This window comes from Magnolia sinica, chromosome 4 (assembly GCF_029962835.1).
Source record: "Magnolia sinica isolate HGM2019 chromosome 4, MsV1, whole genome shotgun sequence".
Taxonomy (NCBI): Eukaryota; Viridiplantae; Streptophyta; class Magnoliopsida; order Magnoliales; family Magnoliaceae; genus Magnolia; species Magnolia sinica.
The window spans coordinates 81,044,299-81,069,658 of NC_080576.1; the positions used below are offsets into that span (position 1 = coordinate 81,044,299).

General features: G+C 42.1%; 1 protein-coding gene across 1 annotated transcript; it reads left to right on the top strand.

The window, feature by feature from the left end:
- LOC131243278 (probable CoA ligase CCL5) lies at positions 1-24,651 on the top strand (the record flags this gene model as incomplete). The annotated part of the gene is made up of 4 exons (XM_058242505.1): positions 1-228; positions 2,326-2,393; positions 2,920-3,022; positions 24,398-24,651. Coding segments are annotated over 4 exons (513 nt in total), but the record flags the coding sequence as incomplete, so codon positions are not given.
- Between the last annotated feature and the right edge of the window lie 709 nt (positions 24,652-25,360).

A 25,360-nucleotide genomic window follows, 5' to 3' on the forward strand; every position in this document is an offset into this window, starting at 1 on the left:
TTTGCAGAAATACGTCCATATAGGCCCTTAAGCTCTCTATTACCGAAATATGTGATTTTTTTGGTGGGGTTGGATGTTACAGGATATCTTAACAACCCAGAAGCAACTATAGGGACCCTGGATTCCAAGGGATGGTTAAGAACAGGTGATCTTTGCTACATTGATGAAGATGGATATCTCTTCGTCATTGATAGGTTGAAAGAGCTCATCAAATACAAGGGATATCAGGTAGGTACTCTTCTCCCATTTTTTAATAGAAGAACCATGTTACCTTGAACTAGTTGCAGGTTAAAACTGGATTGATATTATAGAGCCATCTCTCTGTGCTGTAGACGTGGCTGAGTGATCGAATAATCTAGAACATCCGTGTGATTGCCGATGAAATAGAAATTGGATGGTCCTAGTTGTCTGCCGGAAAATAGTTGGTTTACAATAATTATTTAGTAGGAGAAGAAAATAATGGCTAGGATTGCTCAAATTTTGCAAGATTTGAAAAGTGGGCCATTCATAGTGGGGTCTATTAGATGGATGGTCCTGATGGATGCATCACTTGCCACGTTTGCTGTGTAGAGATGGTTCCACCTGTTCCAGTTTTACCCACCTAACTGTATCATCTCCCATTTTAAATAAAGTATTAATATACAGGAAATGTTTTTTTTTTAAAAAAAAAACTATCTAATTAATATAAATTTATATTATATAATTTTGAAAGATTTTTTAAAAATACCTTATTAATCGGTACAATTATTATTCCACTACCTCTGAGCAAAATGGATCGGTGGAATTGGTGGCCCCACCATGATATTTAAAATTAATCCTAAACATCAAGTGCAGCACCACATGTTAGGCTAAGGGCCTAAAGCTCAGCTCTATCAGTGGTTCAGGTAGAAAACATGACCGGAAATCATGTACAGGGCAATGCTTGCCTCAAAATTGTTTTCATTAGTTTGGCCTATGTAAATCACTCAGGGTATGATTTTTGGTACACAAATCTATATTTTTGCGTGGAATCAAATTTCATATAATTGTATCCGTGGCCCTCTAAAAATCAAGAGTAGATGTTTCTGGCCTAGGTGGTTTCCTTGGTGAGGCCTACCAAAATCACGAGTCAGCCTTTTTTTTTTCTTCTTCTTCTTTTTCTTTTTAATTTAAACATTACAACGGTAGGCCTGTCATAATCACTAATGATCAGAGTGAATTTTACAAGGGGATAGCTCCCTAAATTTATAAAGAGAAGCATCCAGAGAGATAGACGAGGGAGGAATTTAGTGAGAAGGTTTATCTCTATCTCTCTCCTGTCCTTTCATCTTTCAATTTAGAAGGAAAAATGTGTATGCCCATGCCCACCCTGCTAGTAGTTTTGCACAAGTGGGCTCCATGGGAATATGATGCAGGAAAGAACGTGAGGTCGAGCACCATCTTCCTTAAGGGGCTCACTATTCCAAATCTATGGAACTTCTCCGGACTCGTTACTGAGACTCTTCAAATTCATGAGGAAAAGAACAAGAAAATAAAAAATAAATTCTATAAAATTTGAAAATGATTGATGAATGAAATAAACGGAGTTCACAGCCCTTTAAATAAGGATACCAAGCAATAATTCGCAACTTACTATAAATAGTAAACTTATTTATAGACGGACGGTCGTGATGTCTACTAGTGCGCGAGGTTTTTGGCCAAAAATTGTAAGTGTCTTATTTGGCTTCACCAAGTTGTTCTCCTAATTATTCTTAGCACTTTTCACGTTGGGTGCAACTCCTAAAGCCCAATAGATGAAGAGTTATAATCAAACTAAAACTTACTATTTATGGTAAAAAATGGAATTAAGATAAGGAAACGATTGTCAATCTAATGGTATTTCTCAAATCCAGCTTGCTCAACCCAGTATAGCGGGTTGGGTGGATAAAGTAGCTCGTTCTACCCCAAAATTTTATATTTTATGTCCAATAACTCATTCCGGATTGTAAAATACGCTGACGGTCTGGATCACTTCTATCGTTGACCAGGCCTTTTCTGATACATCTTGGCCATAAAACTGTCCACTACCCGCGCTACATCAGACTATGTCCAACAGTGTTCACCTCAAATTAAACCATTTAAACGGGGGACCCATTTTAGATGAATCATAACCTGAAAAGATCAAGCATGATAGTTGATCCTGATTGGCCCATTGGTGGATTAATATTCAACAGTATAAACAAATGCTCATTAATATTAGATCAGGATTTTCTAATAAATCTTATTTCAGAGCTATGACCCATAAAAACGGGGTCCCACTCTGGACTAATCGGACCGTCTGGATTTAAGTGCCTTTTCGTTTAATAGGTTGCCCCGGCGGAACTGGAGGCATTGTTGCTTTGTCATCAGGAGATCCTCGACGCTGCTGTCATACCGTAAGACTTTTCTCTCTCCAACATCAGATAGAGTGCTGATGGACATCCTTCTTTTAATCAACCGCCCAATTAATTTACAGTCCACCAGTTATGGTTATGATCTTCTTGCGAGGATTTTTTTTTTTTTTTTTTTAACCAGTAGATGAATGGAATGGATTAGGCCAGCTTGCACACACCTCTAGGTTATCCATGCCACTCATCAGGTGGGTATTTAATGATCCAAACCGTTCAAATGGACCATGACCTAGAACTCCACAATCGTTCAATTTCTGGCGTGCAAACAAAAATCAAGATCGTTGGGCCTAGGATCTTCAAATCTAAGAGATTTTTGGGCATTATCCATTGGCTCATATCAGAACAACGGTTTGGATCACTGAATCATGGGCACAATGCCATTGGAAATGTTGGTAGCACCAAAATCTAAAATTTGCATGCGATTCCCGACCCATTACTACCAATGGACACGTGTTACAATTCACGCACGAGTGTCGGTTTATTATTAAATGTGGAAATATTTTGGATGCAGGTATCCGGACAAGGAGGTTGGACAATATCCAATGGCATATGTGGTTAAGAAAGCAGGGAGCAATTTGTCCGAAAGCACGGTCATGGAACACATTGCAAAGCAGGTGATGCCACGTGTCCCGTTAAGCTCACGTTAATTTTCATGTCCAAAACGAGAAAATTAAAACTTTGATACTCTGGCAGTGTTATGGATGATACACAGGCACTTTGATAATATTTAGAAATCGCACACATTGGCATATAACCAGTTAAATTGAACTTTCCAAATCCTAATATGTAATGTACATATATCTGTTGGCATTCATCGTTCGATTTTTTTCACGGCCACGAACAATGATAATTTATGGCAGCCAAGTAGTTTTGAGTCTTATTAGGTGTACCAATTTGTTTTCTGTCACGTGTGTGTGCAGCCATGCCAAAATCAATATAGCGGCTCAATCTAAACTGAACAACTTTCGACCCCAAGTACCGAAATAAGTAGATACATCGTATATAAACACATATAACTGGATTTTGAGAACATCGGTCGCTTATTAAACCAATTGCAGAATTTTCTATGATCAAGTGATTGTTGGAGGGAGGGGTTCTTCCTCGAAAATGGGTTGCGCTTTGACTTTCATAAGAAAGTACATTTTCAAAATACCAGTGTAATCAAACAAAAGGATAAACTCATAATCAGTCACTAGGAGCGATTATAAGAATGCATCTTTTAAAAGAACTGTTTGATATTAAATAAAGATCAAGTCCAACGTATGAATGTAGACCTGGATTACAATTAAGAACTAAGAATTACTACTATAGATTATTGCTACTTATAGGATAACTGAGATAAAATAAATTAATAGATTTTGTTTGATTAGAGTGAGGCCCATTGTTCTGTTATTTCTCTGGCTATTTATAGATTTGCTCTACTACTTCTCTAGCTATTTATAGATTTCTGCCACCCAACGTATTCTTCAAAATGTTTATGCCATTACTATATTAGTCACGGTAGTCGAAAAGTCTTTCTCTAGTTCTTTCTTTCGTTTAGATTATTTTCTTGTTGCGTTTCCCTTATGATTGTTCATCTTCTCTTGACCAAGCTTTTCTACTATCTGCCGTAACTCATTTATTAGCCACACAGCGGCTGCATCTTCATGCTCAATTGATTTTCCATACTTAAGACTGCTTGGCAATGCTAGCTATAAGTCCGTGAAAAGTGCTATGAATATCTTTAAAAATCTGACACATGCTATATATTTCCTTTACAATGACATGTGTCCTTTCCTTAATGGGCACCACCAGAATTAGGCTACAATAGTATCGTAAATTATAAGAGCTTATTTGGTTATGTAATTAGCATATGTTTGTTGGACAAGCAAAAATGAAAACATCCAATAGTCATGTTTCCATGAAGAAGTGTCCATGAATAAGAGGTTAGGATTATTCAGCCATTATTACAAATTTTTGCCACAAATTTTTATAAAAAATTGAATTTTACAAAAGAGTGCTCCTGATGTTCCATAATAGTGCTTTTTTAAGGAGAATTTACAACACTGTCCTCATTTTCCTTTTTAGGCCCGTGGTATCTCACATCTAACCCGTCCAATTGATGTAGAGCGACATTTTTATTAGATGAACAAAAAATTTGCTGATCTAATCGTAACGTGGGCCGATCCATGAAGAATAATGCGCACCGTTCAAAAATCTTAATTCAAGTGTAGCGCATCTGATGATTTGATTGACCTATTGTTTTGTTCTTGTCATCACCATGGTATGGTGCATACGTTTTAACGAGTTGGATGTTATACATGTGGGCCCTACAAGCCTTGAGTTTACAACTTTTGATTTCATCCCTAAAAAACATTTCGGAGGTTTTATTTGATAAAATATACATTCCACAGAGTAGTTTTGCTGTAAAAGGTAATATATGCCAGGTGAACAATTTCTGAGTGCCTGCGAATCTAGGGTCATAAAGCAGCCTCGGTATCATTAGAGATGGGCACCGGGTTGAGTCAGAGTGAATTAGGGCCAACCTGACTCAATCCAGTTTTGAAATAGGCCCGACCCGGACTCGACCCGGCTCGGTACCGAGTCCAGCATGCCTGACCCGATCCGAGCTTAGGTCTGGCCTGGTCTAATTTGGACCGAGTTTGACCAAGTCACAAGTACCGAGTCAGGTCAGGTGCGGTGGGTATCCACATCTTGAAATCACAACTCAAAACCAAGATTCACTTGCTAGAATTGCAACCATTCTATCAGCTACACGGTATCTCAAATCTGAAACATCAAATCTGAGTTTTTTTAATATATATGTACGAGTTGAGTTTTGGATCAAGTCAAGTCAGTACCGATTTGGATTTTGAGTCGAGTCGAGTTACTGGGTAACTCAAACTCAACTCAATTTGAGTTCAGATTGGATGAAGTCAACTCGATTCAAATGGACTCACCCACTCGATTCGGATCAAGTCGGATCTAAACGAGTGTGAGGAGTCAAGTCGTCCCATGCCCAGCTCTAGGTATCATTAGGGGTGTACATCGAGTCGAGCTGGCCTCAGCTCGAATCGTCTCGGCTCGGTCCTCGAGCCTGATTGGCCAGTTCAGCTCGGTTTGGTCAACAACTCGGGCGAGTTCGAGCCGAGTTCACTTGTGCAGCATTTTCATAAACACATGGACTGTACCTTAAAAATCTCACTATATGTAAAACAACTGCAGTGGTTTTACAGGTATTTTATCAAACACCTAAGCAACATAAAAATCAAGAAAAAAAAAAAAGGGTGTTTGTTTCATATACATAACTTCCTACCAGCCACACTTCGTTCAGTCATTTCATCAAACACTTGGTGTGCAACATTAATATTAAAGTAACCGAGTCATCAAACTGATTCAATCAATTCGAGCTGGGTTTGATCCAAGTCGAGTCAAGCTGGGGCCAGCTTGAACTCGGCTCGAACTTATTTTCGAGCTCAGAAAAGCAGCTCAGCTCAGCTCGAACTCAGCTTCGAACCGAATCGAATCGAGCTTTTTCGAGCCGAGTCGAACGAGCTAACCAAGCTAGCTCGGTTCCCTAGGTATCATGCGGCTCGTCACCTGTTTGACACATCGTCATGTGCAAATACAAGTGCTGCCATATGTTTGTATTCGGCATGTGGGTATGATCCGGATAGTTCATCCGGAATAGCTCATTGTGAGTGTTTCCTTGCCAAAAATTCAGCACGGCACAATCATCAGGTGTATCTTACATGTGCATTGAATTTTGGACCTTTGGTTTTCCCTCTTCGTCTTGTCCTACTCATTGGGTTCGGACTAACTGAGCAGATCAGCTGAGAGCTCGGGGCCTTTGGGCTAAAGTAATATTTGGAAATAGCCATTGAACTGTCCTGATCTCTTACACACGTGTGCCTACCAATGGGTTGCCTGTATTTGGCACATCAACATGGGCATATCTGCCAATATCATGTCTCCACTTGGAAACTTTTTAACTGCGTCCAATGGGAGGTGTTCTCTTTCTTTCCTCAGCTATTCATCAACGAGTCTTCCCCCCATATATGGTAATAAAGCACAATTAGGACTCATTTGTTTTTCATACTAAATGGTGGTAAATTAAGAGCGGATTATTATTTTTATTTTTTTTTAAATGATGATTGCATCTGTTGATGCAAAAATCTGGTTCGTCTTCTTAGACCTTCGTATACCTGCGCGGAAAGAGGACAAAGGAGACCTGGCTCGAGCAGGGACCCTCCGATGCCAAAGTCAGCCTAGATTTCGGGTCTAAATGTATTGAGGGGTATTGAGAAGGAATTTTTGCCTACCTTACAAGACGATGGAGGTTCCTCTTTTATAGCTTGTGGAGCATTTTCGCACGAGGATTCTCCTCCCGATATCGTGCGCGGGATCCTCTCCTGGTATCACGGAGATAGGATCGTGCCCATCTCCGATCTTCATCCGATCCCGTGAGCTTCGGGTCGGGGATCTTATCCCAAGATATTCGGGATGAGGCTTTATCTTGCTCTGATCCGGTAAGAAGATCGGCCCGATGCATGCCCGGATTGCCGATGTGTCGTCCGAACCGACTCAACCTTTGTCGTCGAACCATGCCTCGGATCTGACACATCCTTTGGCGACCCGAGGCATTAAGTCCGAGTCTCCGAACTTTGTATCTTTTGTCCCCAACAGTAAGCCCCCTTACTCCGTGTGTTTCATATGACACTTAGGAGTAGCGAGTTTTGAGTCGGTTCATAACTTAGTCCGAGACAATAAGTAGTCATTTAATGCATTCTGTGTCGCCTTTGACGGTCAGTTTCTGACATCGCATGCGCCGACAGCCGTCAAATCGCTTACCCCGCCAATGAGGGTTGGACACGTAGCAAGGGCATTATTGTCGTCAGTCGACGTGCGCCACGTGTCGAGTGGGGGAGTCGATGCAGGTGTCGAATCATTTTCCCATTAATTGCTTCCGCCACATGGCAATCTTATAAAATGGTGGGGGTCCCGCATTTCGAACTTCTACGCCATTCCCGCTTTGCATTTCCTTTGGAGCTTTTCGGTCTTTCGTCTTCTTCCTTTCCTCTTTCTTAATTGTGGCTCCTTTCGCCATTTCCGTTTTCCTTCCTCCCTCCGGTGAGTCTCCCTTCCTCTTTATTTAGTGATAATGGCGGCTAGAGGTTCTCGAAGTCCCAGGAGGGAGTTTCCTGAGATGAAGGCGAAGCGCAACGTTTTGGAATGTTGCGGAATCGCCTTCCTTCCTGACTAACAGTTGATGCGAACGCCGCTTTTCTTTCTGAGAGGGTCACTGCCGGCGGAGCGCCCTGCTTCCGTTGATCCTTCTCGTGGTGGGTCGTCTTTAATAACCCGCCCGGGAAGGCCTAATCTTCCAAGGGGCATGGAGGAAGAAGAGGAGGAGGAAGAGGAAATGTTGATTGCCGAGGGAACTTCTGGGCCGGTTCCTATTGATGAGTCGGCACACGCCGAGTCTGAAGGAGAAGGATCGGGGGATAATCTAAGCGGCCCGGTTCCTTCAGTTTTAACTGAGGCGGATTTAGACAGAATCCGAATCGGGTATCACATCCCCGAATCTGTTATCACTTATCTCCCCCGTCCGAATGACTTGCCGGATCATCCTCCTGCTGGGGCGGTCGCGATCTACCAAGTCTCGATGCAATGCGGCTTGCGTCTGCCCCTTCAGGCCATTGTCCGGGGAGTTTTATCTCGTATTCAGATTGCCCCGGGGCAAATAGTTCCGAATGGGTGGAGGAACTTATTCGGGTGTGCGGTGTTATGGGCTGAGATGGAACAGCCACCGCTAACAGTCGACGAATTTCTCCACTTATACCAAGTGCGCGTGAACCCGAACTACCCCGGCTTTTATGTCTTCGCTGCTTGGCGGGGCGGAGGCGGCTCCCTAATAACTGACCCTCCCACTTCCAACAAGCATTGGAGAGAACGTTGGTTTTGGGCCTGTGGTCGCTGGGAGACGGCTGAGTCCGGGTCCTGCGAGGCTCGTGTTCCTCGGGCGTTCCAGAGAGCAGGTGACTTGGGTCTTCTCTCTTGCCCTTCTTTATTTTTGTAATATTCTGAGTCTGACGGGCTTGTGTCTGGCAGATATTCCGAAGAAGCGGCAAAAGCTCGGCTCCAGTGCTTCAGCTCGGATCAAAGAGTTGAGGACGTTGGATCCGGCAGATAGGTCCTGGAAGGTGCTCTTACAGCCGGAGCGTCTTAGGTCTAGACTCGGCCGTCACAGGTAATTGAAAATGTATCTTCATGTATCTTCTGAATTTTTCCTGACTTACTTCGTTTTTTTTTATTATTATTTTTAGATTTGCCCGAAGCTCGACCCCATCTCAGGATTGTTCCCGAATCGGCCCCCTCGGAAATGACTGGAGCTCGTCCTCCTCTTAGGGCGGTTTCGAAGTTAAAGGCTCCTCCGCGATCAGTTCTTCTGTCGGAGCCTCGGCCGCCGAAGAGACAAAGAGTGGTGCGGAAGGAGAAGGAGCCTGCGAGTTCTTCTGCCCCTACTGTCGTCGTAATTTCTGACCCGGAAGAAAGGGTGGAAGTGACGGTGGCCGCAGCCTCGAAACCTCAGGCCGCACCCGACTCGGGACACGTTGCGACGGATGTTCCGAGACAGGAGGAAGAGACTAGGGCTGCGTCTTCCAGAGGGGAAGAAGAGACGAGGACTGCATCCTCCAGAGGGGAGGAAACGAACCAAGAAGGGTCGTCCGTCCTGCAGAAGGTGGTGTCGGGGATGGTTCCCTGGGCCTTAGCCCATGGGAGCGAAAAAGAGTTCATCAGTCTCTACAACGCTCCTTCATCGCAAACCATCGGCCATGCAGCAAGGGTGCTTTTTGAACTCGCTCCCTGCTTGGTTAAGGCCAGCAAAGAGTTATCTTCGACTCATCGGCTGCAGACTCTTCTGTCGGAAGCCGAAGGTCGACGCGAGGATGCCGAAACTCGGGTCTGCGTTCTGATAGGCAAGGCGGCCCTTGCCCGGAAAGCGGCTGAAGACGCAAAAGCAGAGGCGGCTTTCTCCAGGAGAGCCCTTGATGAAGCGCAAGCCGAGGTTACTCGGGTATTGGCTCTCCTTTCCAGAGCTGAAGAAGAGAACCGACGAGTTCTCGCAGTCCATGCTTCTTGTGCAGATGACTTGGCTCGGGCTAAGCTTGAGGCGGCGGGGCATATTCAGCAGGCCAACGAGAAGACTCGGGAGGCTGAGAAGGCTAGGGACCAAGCCGTCCAAGCTTTCCTTGAGTCAGCGGAGTTCGAGGATGAGAGGGATCGCTTGTTCCAAAGCGGATTTCTGGAATGTGTCAAAGACATAAAGAAATCTTTTCCTGACCTTGATCTCTCAGAAATCGAGGGTGGAGGAGCCTCGGAATCCGAGAATCCGGACGCCGCTGCTGAAGTCACTGCTGGGGATGAGGCCGGTACATGCGAGAATGCTTGGGGTATCGTTCCTACCGGAGGACAGTAACCAGGGCCCCTTGTATTTTTTTTTTTATAAAATCGATGTATTCACATGTTGTACTCGCATGTGGTTGATGAATGAAAGAAAACGCTTAGTTTTATTCATTTGACTTGGCTTTAATCTTTCTTAGTTCAGAGTCTTTAAACATTGAGTACCGAGCTAAGGATAGTAAATCTTGAGGTGCTCAGCGTTCCAAGGATGAGGCAATGATTGTCCGTTTAGATCTTCTAGCCGATACGTTCCTGGTCGGATGGTGCCCGAGACGATATAGGGTCCTTCCCAATTGGGTCCCAACGTACCCGATCCAAATTCCTTGGTATTGGAAAATACTTTTCGGAGAACCATATCTCCCATTCGAAACCTCCTGATCTTAACTTGGGTATTGTAGAACCGAGCCACTTGTCGTTGCCGTGCCTCCCTGCGCAGCCGCGCCACTTCCCTTTGTTCATCCAGAAGGTCGAGCCCGAGTGTAAGGAGTTCTTCATTTTCTTCCGCATTGAACGAAGTGATTCGAGCCGAAGGTAATCCGATTTCAACAGGAGTGACGGCTTCCGAGCCATACGCGAGTGAAAAGGGAGTTTCTCCTGTGGCGGTTCGAGCTGTAGTTCGGTAAGCCCAAAGAATTTTCGGGAGCTCTTCGGCCCATGCTCCTTTGGCCCGGTCAAGCTTGGTCCGAAGATGTTTCTTGATAATCTTGTTAACCGCCTCAACTTGTCCGTTAGTTTGAGGATGATGAGGTGAAGAATAGAAGTTTCTGATTCCGAGGTTGTCGCACATCTCGCGAAAGATCCTATTATCAAATTGTCTTCCATTGTCTGTAATAATGGTACGGGGTACTCCGAATCGGCAGATAATGTTTTTCCATACAAACTCGGTGATCTTCTGCTCGGTTATTTTAGCTAATGGCTCTGCCTCGGCCCACTTCGTGAAATAATCCACTGCTACCACAGCAAACTTGGTCTGACCTTTTCCCATAGGGAGTGGACCTATGATGTCGACACCCCACTGTGCGAAGGGCCAGGGACCAGTTATCGGCGTCAGTACCTCGGGGGCTTGCCTCGGAATTGCCGCGAACCGCTGACATTTGTCGCATTTTTGGACGAGCTTGCGAGCGTCGTGTTGGATAGTGGGCCAGTAATATCCCTGTCGTAGGACCTTGTGGACGAGAGATCGCCCTCCGGAGTGGTTTCCGCAGATTCCTTCATGAATTTCACGTAATACATAGTTCGCCTCACTGGGTTTGAGGCACCGCAGCAACGGAGCGTAGTAACCTTTCTTATAGAGGGTTCCGTTGAGTATGGTGTAACGGGAGGCTCGGATCTTAACTCGTCGAGCCTCGGCACGATCTTCAGGCAGCTTTCCCTTGTCAAGGTATTGGCGGATTGGATCGATCCAGGATGGTTCCGAGTCGATTGTATTGACGGCCTCGCTAATTGGTTCATTTATACTCGGCTTATCGACGTATTCGACAGGGACGGACCTGGGTATATCATCTTCATCGGCGGAGGCGAGCTTTGCTAATAAATCGGCTTTGCCGTTTTCTGTACGAGGGATCCGAGTGACACGACGAGTTGAAATCCATTGATAAGTTCTTTCGCTTTCTCCATGTAGGCTCTTAATTGGTCTTTCCGTGTCTGGTATACACCGGTAACTTGATTAACAACCAACTGAGAATCGCTGAAAACACTTAGGTGCGTGACTCCCATGTTAGCGGCGAGTCGGAGGCTGAGTAACAACGCTTCATATTCTGCCGTATTGTTCGACGCTTGGAATCCAAGTCGTAAGGCATACTGTATGTAGGTATGATCGGGGGTTTCCAGCACAACCCCAGCCCCACTTGCCTTCGAGTTGGAAGAACCGTCGACAAACAGTTTCCAGAAAATAAGGCAGGGTAGGGTCGGGGGAGCGGTTGTTGTTGGAACTGCAACATCCTTTGGCATATCGTTGACCGGGAGTTCGGTTGGTGGTGTTCCCTCGGCAATAAAATCAGCTACGGCTTGCCCTTTGATTGCTACCTTCGGTCTGTATTGAATGTCAAACTCACTCAGTTCGATAGCCCACTTCGTGAGTCGGCCGGAAGCTTCTGGTTTCTGCAATACCTGGCGAAGCGGAAGATCGGTCATCACGATGATGGTATGGGCATGGAAATATGGCCTAAGTCAGCGAGAGGAAGTTATTAAAGCCAAGGCCACTTTTTCCAAGCTTGGGTATCTCGTTTCTGCTGGCAATAACGCTTTGCTGACGTAATAAACCGGCAGTTGCTTTCCTTCGGATTCTCGTATCAAAGCCGAGCTAACCGCTGCCTCGGATACTGCTAGGTAAAGGAGCAGGGACTCCCCTGATTCGGGTTTTGATAAGAGAGGTGGAGAACCAAGATATGATTTTAATTGTTGGAATGCCGCTTCACATTCTTCCGTCCAACCCATTGTTTGTCTTCCTTTCAACTGTTTGAAGAAAGGGAGACATTTATCCGTGGCTCTGGACAGGAACCGATTAAGTGTTGCGACTCGTCCAGTCAACCTTTGGATGTCCTTAATGGTTTTAGGGGATTCCATATCAATCAAAGCCTTTATCTTCTCAGGGTTTGCCTCTATTCCTCGCTGACTGACCAAGAAACCGAGGAACTTTTCAAAGCCCACCCCAAAAGCACATTTACTCGAATTCAGCTTCATCCGAAACTTCCGTAGGATGAGAAACATTTCTTCCAAATCATTCACATGATCTGCCGCGTGTATACTTTTGACGAGCATGTCGTCAATGTATACTTCCATGGTTCGGCCTATAAGCCGAGCAAAGATTTTGTTAACTAATCTTTGATAAGTTGCGCCGGCATTCTTCAGACCAAATGGCATCACTCGGTAACAGTAAAGGCCTTTGTCGGTGACAAAGGTAGTTTTTGATTTATCTGTTTGATGCATTGCAATTTGATTATACCTCGAATATGTATCCATGAAGCTGAGGAGCTCATGTTCGGCGGTACTATCTACTAGCTGGTCTATTCTCGGAAGCGGAAAGCTATCCTTCGGGCAGGCTTTATTTAAGTCAGTATAGTCAATACAGACTCGCCACTTCCCGTTGGATTTCTTTACAAGCACGACATTCGCGACCCATTCTGGATAGTGTATTTCTTCTATGAAATTAGCCTGGAGGAGTTTGTTGACTTCTTCTTCAATGATGGCGTATCGTTCAGGGCCGAGCGGTCGTCGCTTCTGTCGGATCGGTCGATATGACGGATCGATGTTGAGTCGGTGAGTCATCACAGAGGGGTCGATCCCGGTCATATCTTCATGACACCAGGCAAATACGTCGGCGTACCTACGGAGCAGGGCTATCAGCTTTTCTTTCAAGGGGGACTGTAAAGACGAGCCAATTCGTATCGTCTTGGATCCATCTGTTTCGACCAAGGGGACTGAGATAAGATCTTCGACCGGCTGCCCTCGTTCATGACTCTCGCCCCGAGGGTCCAATGATTCGATCGTTGATATGTTGATCGGACTTTTGTCGGCGGTTCCCTTTACAGCTATCATGTAACAACGCCTCGCATCTTGCTGGTCTCCTTTGACAACTCCTACTCCCGACTCGGTTTCAATGAAAGATGGTATATGGATACCACGGCTTGGAGGAGACTCAATGAAGGTCGAGTATTGCGTTGTATACTCTGAGGGTTGATCGACAACCAAGAATTCAACCATCATCGTCTTCTGATGTGGGGCACTACCAGCCGTGAGTGGTAACGAGACAATCCCTTCGCAGTACTTGTCCTCCGGAAAAACCGATTAACGGGGTCCGATCGGGCGTAGCATGGATCGTTCGATCCCCATTTTGTCGAACGCCCGAGTAAACAACACGTCTGCAGATGACCCCGTATCGACGAGTATCCGGAACACTTTTCGGTTAGCGATAGTCAGGGTGACAATCAATGCGTCATCGTGAGGGTGATAGATACCTCGGGCATCTTCCTCTGTGAACGAAATGCAATATCTTTCCCTTTTCTTCTCCTTTGGTGACCGATCTATAATCATAAGCTCTGACTCAGGCTGACTAAGTTTTCTCGCATGATTCCTTCGAGCATTGTTTGAGTCGCCCCCACCTCGCGGACCGCCGACAATTGTCCGGATTTCTTCCATAGGCTGACTCTCGGTCGGACGTCCTTCAGCTACCCCAGGTTTAACCACATGTTCCTTGAGTCGGCCGTCCTTTATGAGTCGTTCGATCTCTTCCTTTAGGTGACGGCAATCACTTGTGTTATGCTCGTGATCACGGTGATAATGGCAGTATTTATCCTTGTCCCGCCAATTAGGATTACTCCTGAGCTTACTGGGCCAGTTGACAAAGCCTTCGCTTTTGATTTCCATCAATACCTGTTCCTGAGTCTTGTTCAGGGGGGTATATGTGGAAAATCTTCGATCTGGTCGTTTGCCTGACCTTCGCTCATCATGCGCTTGATCATTCTTGCGTTTCCTTCCTCCGGCCGAGTCGGCTTCCTTTTTGGCCGACTCTTTGACCAAAGTTTTAGTTTCACGCAGAATTCGCGTTTCTTCGGCGTTTGCATACTTATCCGACCGTGCCATAAATTCTGCCAGAGTATCGGGCGGAGTTTTGTCTAGAGATGCCAGGAATGGCTTATCTCTAACTCCTTGCATGAGCGCATTGAGAGCCGTTTCTTCTGAATGTTTTCGAACCTGAAGGGATTCGAAATTGAAACGCTTGATATAATCTTTCAATAGCTCTCCCTGCTTTTGAACTATATTGTTCAGATGTGCAGGGGGCTTCAATTTCTTTTTTCCACCGATGAAGTTGGTGAGGAAGGCGTCGCTCAGCTCAACGAATGAGCTGATGGACTTTGGTTTCAACTGTTTGAACCACAGTCGAGCTACATCGGTCAATGTAAGAGAAAAGGCCCGACACATTACTGCATCCGAGGCATCGTGGAGCTCCATATAGGTTCTGAAGCATTCGATATGCTCCGTCGGTTCGGTCTTGCCGGTAAAAGGAGTGATTTGAGGTAATCGAAACCTCTCGGGCAACCGAGCCTTCATTACCGAGTCCACAAAGGGGGACGCCTTTGCTTCGAACCTGGTCGAATACATAGTCCGGCCGTGCTTCATGTCCGCCATCTCTTTCGCCATTTCTTCCCGCACTTCTCTTTTAAAATTTTGAATATCGGCTTTCCAAGGTTCACTGCTCTCTGCCGTGCCTTCCATGGAAGGGCGTTTGCGCCTTCTTCGCTCTATCTCGTGTCGAAGATCGGTCGGGGCAGGGAAGCGTTGGCGCTGGAGATGGTTCTGATTCGCCTTGGGGTTGGCTCGGCGGGAACTGCTGCGCGGAAGGTTGAGGATCAACCGCCGCAGTGCGCGTCGTCTCCCCTTGAGGATGCGGGAGTGGCTGCATTTGCTTCTGATACATTCGTCCAACATCTGCTTCATCATATTCATATCGGACGGGATTTCTGAACCTTCTGGTCCAACCGCCCATCGTTGCGACCCCGCTGGTTGTTGTTCTGGCCGCTCCTCGTTGGCGGTTGTTAGGTGGGTTCTGGGCTGCGGGGACCGCGACTGGACCCGCTGGCCCTGTAATCGCGATCTCATTCAAATCTTCTTCTGGGACCGTCCTTCTAGTCATCACCATGGAATTCAATATAGAAATATGAGATGACTTTTTTGTACGGTTCCCACAGACGGCGCCAAACTGTTGATACAAAAATCTGGTTCGTCCTCTTAGACCCTCGTATACCTGCACGGAAAGAGGACAAAGGAGACCCTGGCTTGAGCAGGGGACCCTCCGATGCTAAAGTCAGTCCTGGATTCTGGGTCTAAATGTATTGAGAGGTATTGAGAAAGAATTTTTGCCTACCTTACAAGACGATGGAGGTTCCTCTTTTATAGCTGCCGGAGCATTTAATCGTACGAGGATTCTCCTCCTGATATCGTGCGCGGGATCCTCTCCTGGTATCACGGAGACAGGATCGTGCCCATCTCCAGTCTTCATCCGATCCCGTGAGCTTCGGGGTCGGGGATCTTATCCCAAGATATTCGGGATGAGGCTTTATCTTGCGCTGGCCGATCTGATAAGAAGATCGGCCCGATGCATGCCCGGATCGCTGATGTGTCGTCCGAACCGACTTAACTTCTGTCTCATTTGTTTTTCATACTAAATGGTGGTAAATTAAGAGCGGATTATTATTTTTATTTTTTTTTAAATGATGATTGCATCCATGTAAATTATCCAGGAATTGCGTGAGTAAAATCTGTGAGTCCCACTAAATTTGTGTGTGTGTGTGTGTGAACCATGGTCTTCATCCATTTTACAAGCTCATTTTATAGCATAAGCTAAAAAATGAGGTAGATTAATCAACTCAACTGGACTACACAGGAAACAAGAGAGATAATGATGTCCACTGGCGAAATTTGAAACCTTCCTAGGGCCTACAGGAATGTGTATCTATCATCCAACTGGCTCGCAAGGTCACATAGACATAGATTAAAGGAAAATACAAATATCAGCTTAATCAATACCTAACTTCTGTGGCCCTAGGAAGTTTTTAAAGGTAAGCATTCAATTCCCCAACATGGATTAGACACATATATGATGGTGTCTCCCACAAATTTACAGGTATAGTGCTTTCCTTCCTCAATTTTAGTACTAGAGCCTTTTTGCCTTTCCAACAAGCATAGCTATGGATGACATGGGAGGCTGCTGGCCTGAATTACTTAAGTAAATAATAATTACTTATTTACTTGTATTTATGTATAATTACTGAAAAACAAATATACCCTTAAAAGAGGTCTTTATACATTCCAATGTTAATGAGAAAGTATTTGTAAATAAGCACCTGAAAAATTTTACACCCTGATCCATAGCTCAAGTGGTAGACTGAGTGAAAGATACCTTGTTTCAACACTGAGTGGTAGACTGAGTGGGGTGTACTAACAAGCTAACAAAAAAAAAAAAAAAAAGGCACCTGAAAATTTTTGGATAGTATGCCCAGGTAGGGGCTCTATGAGGCCCACTGTGATGTATGTGTTGTTTCTTTGCGGTACATTCATTTTGCCCAATCATTTTTGAATATGGGCCCTACAATAAGGTTAGATCCGAGGCTCGAGTGGACCACGCACTGGGGATAGAATGCCCACCATTTAAAACTTTTTGAGAGCCACAAAAGTTTTGATCAAGTTGATATTTCTGTTTTCTCTTCTTCCAGGTCCATGTGACCTTTATTTTTTGTCTTTTTCAAATTTTATTTTACACACGCACACATAACCCCACACACTCACACCATGGTGGAATTTCACCACCTATGGGTACTCGAACCCTTGACCAGGTGTTGAAACTCCTAAGAGTCTACCACCGGAGCAAGAGTAAGGACCCAGGTCCATGTGACCTTATGAACAAGTTAGATGGCAAATAAATACCATGGTGGGCCCCAGGAAGCATTCAATGATGGCGCCATTATCACCCCGTTTCTAGTGGTGTGGTCCACTTGAGCCCTAGATCTGCTCATTTTTGGGCCCATGCCCTAAAATGATCAGTCAAATTGGATAGTTGAAAAAAAAAAAAAACATAAATCATGGTAAGCCCTATGGAGCCCCTGCCTAGACCAAGACCCATTTGGGGAGGCTGCAGTTGGAAGGCGGGTGGGGCCATATTATGATGTAAGGAAGGACGTGATGAGTTCGATCACCGTCTTCCTCAAGGATAACTATTCCGAATCCATGGAGTTTCTCTGGACTCCTCACAGAGATTACTCGAATCCACTAAGGAAGAAAATAGAAAATAATTTCTAATAATTGAAAATAAATTAATTGATGATAAAAAAAATTACAACCCTTTAAATAGTGAACTCAAACCTAGGAAGAAGTTTCAGACTCACACTCCAACTAAAACTCCTTAAAAACGTGAATTACAATAAATAGTAAACTTACTATTTATAGACGGTCATGATTCCTACTAGACTTTATGGTTTTCAGCCAAAAATAGTGAGTGTCCAATTTGGCCTAACCATGTTATTCTCATAATTTTTCTAAGCCCTTTTCATGTTGGGCATGACTCCTAAAACTCAAAGGATCAAAAGTTATGATCAAACTAAAACTTACTATTTATAGTAAAAAAAATGAAAATAAAAAAGACTTTCGACCGTCTATATAACGGAATCTCGCAAATCTGGCATAGGTTACCTAGTGTAGTTGGGTTGGTTGGCTAAAGTAGCTTCTCCTACCTCAAAATCATATATGATATGTTCAAAAACTCATTCCAGTTTGCGATATACAACTATTTTGAGGTTTTGACAATCCTGAACACTTCCACTCCTGATCAGGCCTTCTTTGGTCCATCTTGGCCATGAAAGTGCCCACAACCCACTCTACATCATATTAGGACATGAATCTAAAAATGAATTAGATCCAAAACTCAACTGGGACACAACACGAAATCGTTGGGTTTGAGTGGCTACTGTTTAAACATTTGGGGGGCCATGCAAGTTTTGGATTACACTAATATTTTTGTGTTTTCTATTCATCCCAATAGAAATGACCTTAACAATGGTTTGTGTGGCATATAAACATCACGCAGGACCTTAGGACAGTTTCAACCATAGGCATTTTCCACTCCATCTTTTCCAATCGTGTGGCCAACTTGAGTTTTGAAGCTGCCTCATTTTTTGGCTCATGTCCTACAATGGACTAGCAAAACAGATGGACAAGGTGGATTTCTCACAAACATCACATTGAGCCCCACCTAGCTTCCTACTATGGGAATTTTTTATAGTTGGGGTCGGGGTTTTTAGGTACACCCATATCCCTTTCATTTTTCATAACTTTCATTAACAACAATTTAATAATGACATAGATATCCATATCTTTCTAAAACAGTGAAAATGGCTACTTATTATGAGCAATTAAAAACAATAATAACTTCTCTATAAAAGTTATTTGGATTTTTTATATTCACTACTGACTACTGGGCCCATGAAATAAATGGTATGGATCACATTGATGGGCCCACAAATAATTTCTCCAAATCTTGAGGGAGAGAAAATGCCTTTAAAACCTCTTCTTAATAAGAAAAGAGAAGGGAAGAAAATAATAGAAACTTTCCACACAAAAGAGTACGTGCTTGGTAAAAATGCATCCATGATCATAAGAGATGATCAATTCTCCTTTAAGGATCCTCCTATCTAGAATAATGTTTTAGGCACGATCATTTGCAATAAACCTTAATCTAATATCATATTTTGTGATGGATCCCTTTGATTTAAATAGTGGTAAATTTTTGTAATCTTTCATTATTTCATGGCAACTAAATACATAGAGAAAAAAATAATAACAAAAGATAGCATCCTAACAATATACTGACAAACTAACTATAAAATATCTAAATTAATGTCACGTGTCTTCAACTTGCTTAGACTTATCTTCAAATACTAACATTCAAACCTTCTTAAAAAAACATTAGCCTCAAGGTTCAAAATATGAAAAATGACTCTGAAAATAAGAGTACTCTTCCCAGGTTACATCCTCTTTTGGAAAATTAGTCCATTGCATCAGAACCTATGTAGCAGCCTTATTGCCTCTCTTGATCATCTGCCTTTTTTACAGGATATAGTTTCAGCTATATCACTCCTTCATCTGTAATAGGAGGAAGATATGGATGCATCCACACCTGCTCTCCCACTTGTTTGTTAAGCAATGAGACATGAAATACTAGGTATAGCTTGGACCTTAGGAGAAGAGCAAGCTTGTATACCATTGGGCCCACACACTATAGCACTTGAAATGACCTATAGTGATGGGAAGTTGACTTCTAATTGGACCGCACGGTGAGTGTGGACTGTCGATAAGGTTATAGCATGAGAAAAACCATGCCCCCTACATTAATTTCTCATTTAGATCGATGTTGATTATCGTGAACCTTTATACAGTTTTGGGCCATGAAAAGGTAAGGTGCATAGTATCCTGTCTCAATCACATAATTCACAATCAACCTAATCAACACTAGTAGTGAGTGGTAAGTATGAACTGATGGTGGGAGGTAACCTGTCATAGACAACCTCAAAAAGATTCATCTTGACTGTTGTGTGGTAAGTGGTATTATACCATTACTTAACCCAAGTAAGTCATTTTACCCATTACTTAGGATAATCTCTTATAAAGCTTCAAAGGTATGTTTTCAAACATCAATTAAAGGCCTCTATTTGTCCATCGGTCTATGGGTGGTAATATGTACTCATCAGTAGTTATGTCCTTTGGAGTGTATAATATTCCTTACAAAAATTATTGATGAAGACGAAATCACAATTAAAGACAATCGATCGGGGCATGCCATGCAATTTGGAAATGTTTCACACCAACTCTTGTGAAACTGAACCAGCTGTGTAGTGGTGGGAGAGAACACAAAAGTGTGCATATTTAGTAAATTGATCGACGACTACCATCATAGTACTCTTATCATTTGACTTGGGTAGTCCATCAATGAGATCGATGGAGATGTCTTCCCATACTTGTTTAGGAATAGGCAATGGTTGAAGGAGTCTTGGTGGCGACGTTGCCTCATACTTTCTATACTAGCACCTATCACATTAGGCCATGAACCTCTTGATGTCCTTTTTTCATGCCTTTCTAATATAGATTTTTAGATAGCCTTTTGTATGTACAAAGGTAACCCTAATGGTTCGTAGATGGTGAGGCATGAAATTCACATATATAGTATGTCTTCCTTTAGAGTTGAATATGATGGTAGGACTAATTTTGCTTCATAGAATAGCTTAGAATCTTGCAATGAATAACCTTGCACAACAATAGAGTCAACTTGGAGCCGTTGCATAATCTTCTATATCTCCAGGTTCTTCACATACTCATCCTTAATGTTGTTGAGGAAGAATTGGGGCATAGATATACCGGTCATGGAACCTTCAAGTAATTGATGTGAGAGACCTTCCACTACTATATTTTTCTTTCCTTTGCGGTATACAATCTCATAATCAAAACCAAAGAGTTTGGACACCCATTTTTGTTGTTCAAGAGAAGACACATGCTGATTGAAGAAAAATTATAGGCTGCAATGGTGTATATATTTAAAATTATGGGCTAAAGAAGGTAAGGGCACCGGTTGGTAACAACGTAAACAATTGCGAACATCTCTTTCTCATATGTAAAAAGTATAAGGTTCTTATTCATCAATGCCTTGCTAAGGATGCAATAAGTTGTTTGTCTCACATAAGAACCGCCCCAATGCCACCATCTGAAGCATCACACTCTAGTATAAAATATCTAGGAAATTTTTACTAAAGCTAAGATAGGAGTACTTGAAACAACCACCTTGAGAGATTCAAAGGCATGATCAACCTCCTTAGTACATTGAAAATTTTCCTTTTTAAGTAACACCGCAAGTGGCTGACTAATTTTTCCATAACCTTTAACAAATTATCGGTAATATCCCATGAGCCCTAGGAACATGTAAAGTTCTTTAACCATAATCAGTTTAAAACAATGAGTTATACTAGCTACTTTGTTGAGGTTTGCTGCCTCTCCTTAATGGGAGATAATATGTCCTAAATATTCCACCCCCGTTTGACAAAAAGTGCACTTAGACTTCATAACATATAATTATTGATCACGAACTTGAGTTAGGGTGATTTATAAATGTTAGAGATGATCTACTGATATGAAGCTGTATACCAAAATGTCGTTAAAGAAACCCAAAATGAAGCATCATAAATAGTATTGAAATAAATCCTTCATGAGACTAAAACATTGACGGTGCATTTGTGAGGCCAAATAGCATCATAAGGAACTCGTAGTGGACATCATATGCGCAAAACCCTATCTTAGGGATGTCCTCCTCTCGAACCCAAATTTGATGGTACCCCAACTGCAAGTCAAGCTTAGAAAAATAACAAGTTCTATGCAACTCATCGAACTTCTCATCGATCACTAGTATAGAAAACTTATCATTGATCGTTGATTGGTTGAGAGCTCGATAATCAATACAGAAGGGCCACGTCTCATCTTTTTTCGAACTAATAAAACCGGTGGGGAGTATGGAGTAATGTTGAGTAGTATAATTCTTAATGCACACATCTCATGAATGATGCACTCAATCTCAATTTTTTAAATACAGCTAACGATAAAGTCATAAATTTGGAGGTGATACGCCAGGCTACAAGTCAATTTTGTGATTCTGCAAACATTTTGGTGGTAACCCTTTGGGTTCATCAAACACACTAGCAAAGTCATTAAGTAAACAAAGTAAGTTGGGTGATGAAGAAACTATGCTACCTATTGTTATCTCCTTAGAAATTTGTAAAAGTAGATATCCTTGTTGATCTTTCGAGAGACTTTTCATGTAATTAAGATCGGGAGGTCATGTGTCTCCAGTGTACTACCATTTCAAGTGATATGTTTGGTTACCCACAATAAAGTCTAATGTTAACTTATTAAAGTATCATAAGATAGAGCCCAATTGTCAAAGTCATTGAGTACCGAGTACATTATCAAATCCTTCAACGATATCCAATACATGTAAGCTCGGAAGTGATACCCTTGTATTATCAACTCCACGTCCTTGCAATAGCTTGTGTATACCAATTTTTGTCTGTCTGCAACTATTACTTCAAATGTTGAAGATCGAATGATGGGATAACCAAGTCTCTACTCCAACTTACTATTAATAAAGTTGTGTGTGCTCCCAATGTTAATGAGAATTGACACCTCTTATTTTTTTATTATACCAAAGACCCTTATAGTTTGAGGTGGGGGACCACCTAGAAAGAGCATGGATTGAAATTTTAGGTGCTACTTTCTCTCCATTCGAATTTCCATCCTCATTTGTCCCTTCATCTAGTTCACCATTCAACAGAAATAATTGTTATATCTTGCAATGGTAGCCTAGAACAAATTTCTTATCATTGTTATAACAAAGACCCTTCTCCTGACGTGCCTACATCTCACCCCAAGTTTTTTTTTTTTTTTATGAGTATGGTTTACCCTTTTGTTGTTGTTGAAGTGAAGTTGGTTGTTGGCAATGGAACCATTCCATTTTTATGCAGTTGTTGGAGCTTCTCTTTTTACATGGGAACTAACTCGATCGCGACCACCAAGGTAGAAGATCAAAACATTTAAACATTAGTCACAATCTTCTCCTTCAATCCCATAATGAAACATCTAACAAGTGCCTTCTTCGTCTATCCTTCCACCCATTTTTCCAATCTCTAAAAGTTAGCTTGATAGTCTCGAACGGTTGTAGTTTGTCATAGCTTAGAGTGAGCAACATGAAAATCTTCATATTTTGTTGGTCCAAAGTATACACAAAGGGCCTTAACAAAGTCATCCCATTACATCGAAGCTTTTGTCCACTCATACCATTGAAACCATTGTATGACATCGCCTTCTAAATGAAAGGACGCTAATAGGACCCTTTGATTCTCCAGACTCTTTTAGAAGTAGAAAATTTGTTCCGCCCGATAAACCCACTAATCGGATCTTCGCCTCTAAATTTTGAAAAACATAAAAAAGTGTATCATCCTTAAATCGGCACAAAATCATCACAATTAAGACACTTACTAGATCCCTCAAATTTAGCTCACTCCTCATGATTGTCGAAGCTACTCTTGTCTTCCCACATCATTGAAGATGACAACCAATGATATTGTATATTCATAGCAGTAAGAGTTTCTTTGCTCTTGTGTAGAAACTCAGAGTGTTGTAGCATTTCTTCCTCTAACTTGCTGATCTTCTCCTTCATTATTGATATTCGTTGACCCTGTATCGCTTGTTTGGGGATAACTAGGATTGAGTCTCTGATACCAATGATATAAATATCAATCTTCATCATTGATTGAGGCTCTTGTTCGGTCTTAATTCTTTTAAATTTTATTCATAGACATTCACTAAAATTATTTGTAATTACTTTAAATATTTTTTATTTAATTGTTAAATACCACATTGAGTCAAGTAAAGAATCAGTCTAGTCTTCCATGCCATTTGATCGGTTGTTCATTAATCATTTTGAGTTTGCAGGTTTTTTTAACTATGGTTTCTATAGCTCAAGCATACCATGCTATTGCATTCCTTTTTTTTATGATATAAAAACTAGGTAGCATTTATTTTCGAGGACTAAGATACCACAAAACTGGTGTATTAAAATCTTTAGTGAACATGTATATGGTTTCAATAATCCTATGAACTTCATCTTTAGGATGAAGATCAAGTGTGACAATTTGCTTTACCAAAACAAAATGTGCATAAATTTTGGTGTCCTTAGGTACATTGTTTTCATATAGATTTTTACATGTGTGGGTGATAACCATACCTTTTGATTCAATATAAGGTTATTATAAGCCCCCCTCCCCCCAATTATTTTTGGAATGTAAGGTATGCAGGCCCACTTCCTTTTTTCGATATGTGACAAGATATGCTAGACCCTATATTATTACCATTTAATCATGAATGATGAATTTCATAACATGTATAATGCCAATATTTACTCATGACTCTTTATCTTGTCTTTATATATTAAGTGTTGTTGAATTATTATTTAATAGGTGGCCCCATATAAGAGAACTCGACGGGTTGCATTTTTGCCTTCTATCCCAAAGAGTCCATCTGGAAAAATACTAAGGAAGGATCTTACTAAGCTGGCTACCTCCAAATTGTGAAATTGAATTCATTTCCTTATTTTTGTTAACATGGATTGTAATATCATTACCAAATAATATTATTATTACTTTATCATACAATGTTGATAGCATGCTATGTATATCTTTATACAGTTATATAAGTTTAAGTTTTACTACCATTTCTTTCGCTAATATTCATCATCAACGTCATCATCATCTAAACCTTATAACAATTAATTGTGGTCGGCTACATGAATCATGTTCCACCATTCCACTCTATTAAGGGTCATAACTTCATAATGCCCTAGCTTGAGTTTGGAATGTCATATTGATTGGATTCATGTTAAAAGTTATGGCATACGTCTGATTCCTGCTAACCTCACACAACCAACCTTTTATCTAGCCTTGGGATCAACAATGAGAGGACAAGACTCTCATTGACCAAATGTAATAAACTGTTATATAAGTGTTTGGCTCAAAATTCGGTCATTGGTACATGTGTATAGTGTTAGTGTTCACACCCCAAGTATAGGGTTGCGATGTAGTAATAATCTCGGTAAGATCGAAGTCGAATCCATAAGAATTGAACCTTGTACATAATCTGAAAGTAACTTGAACTAGAGCTAGGCAAATATGTAATCTAAATCAGGAAATGTTAAGGGAATAATGGTGAAATATTAAACTAAAACTTCTAATATTCAAAGGTGAGAAACTAGGGTGCCAAGGATCCACTTGTAGAGATCAGGGAGATCTATACTTGATTCAAGAACACAACTGGAATTAGAGTCCTATCCTCATCCAGATGGAAGATAATTCATTAAAAACAATTATGAACATCATTTGATCTAGTTATCAATAGATAAGAGGTATGAGAATTGGAATTGATTC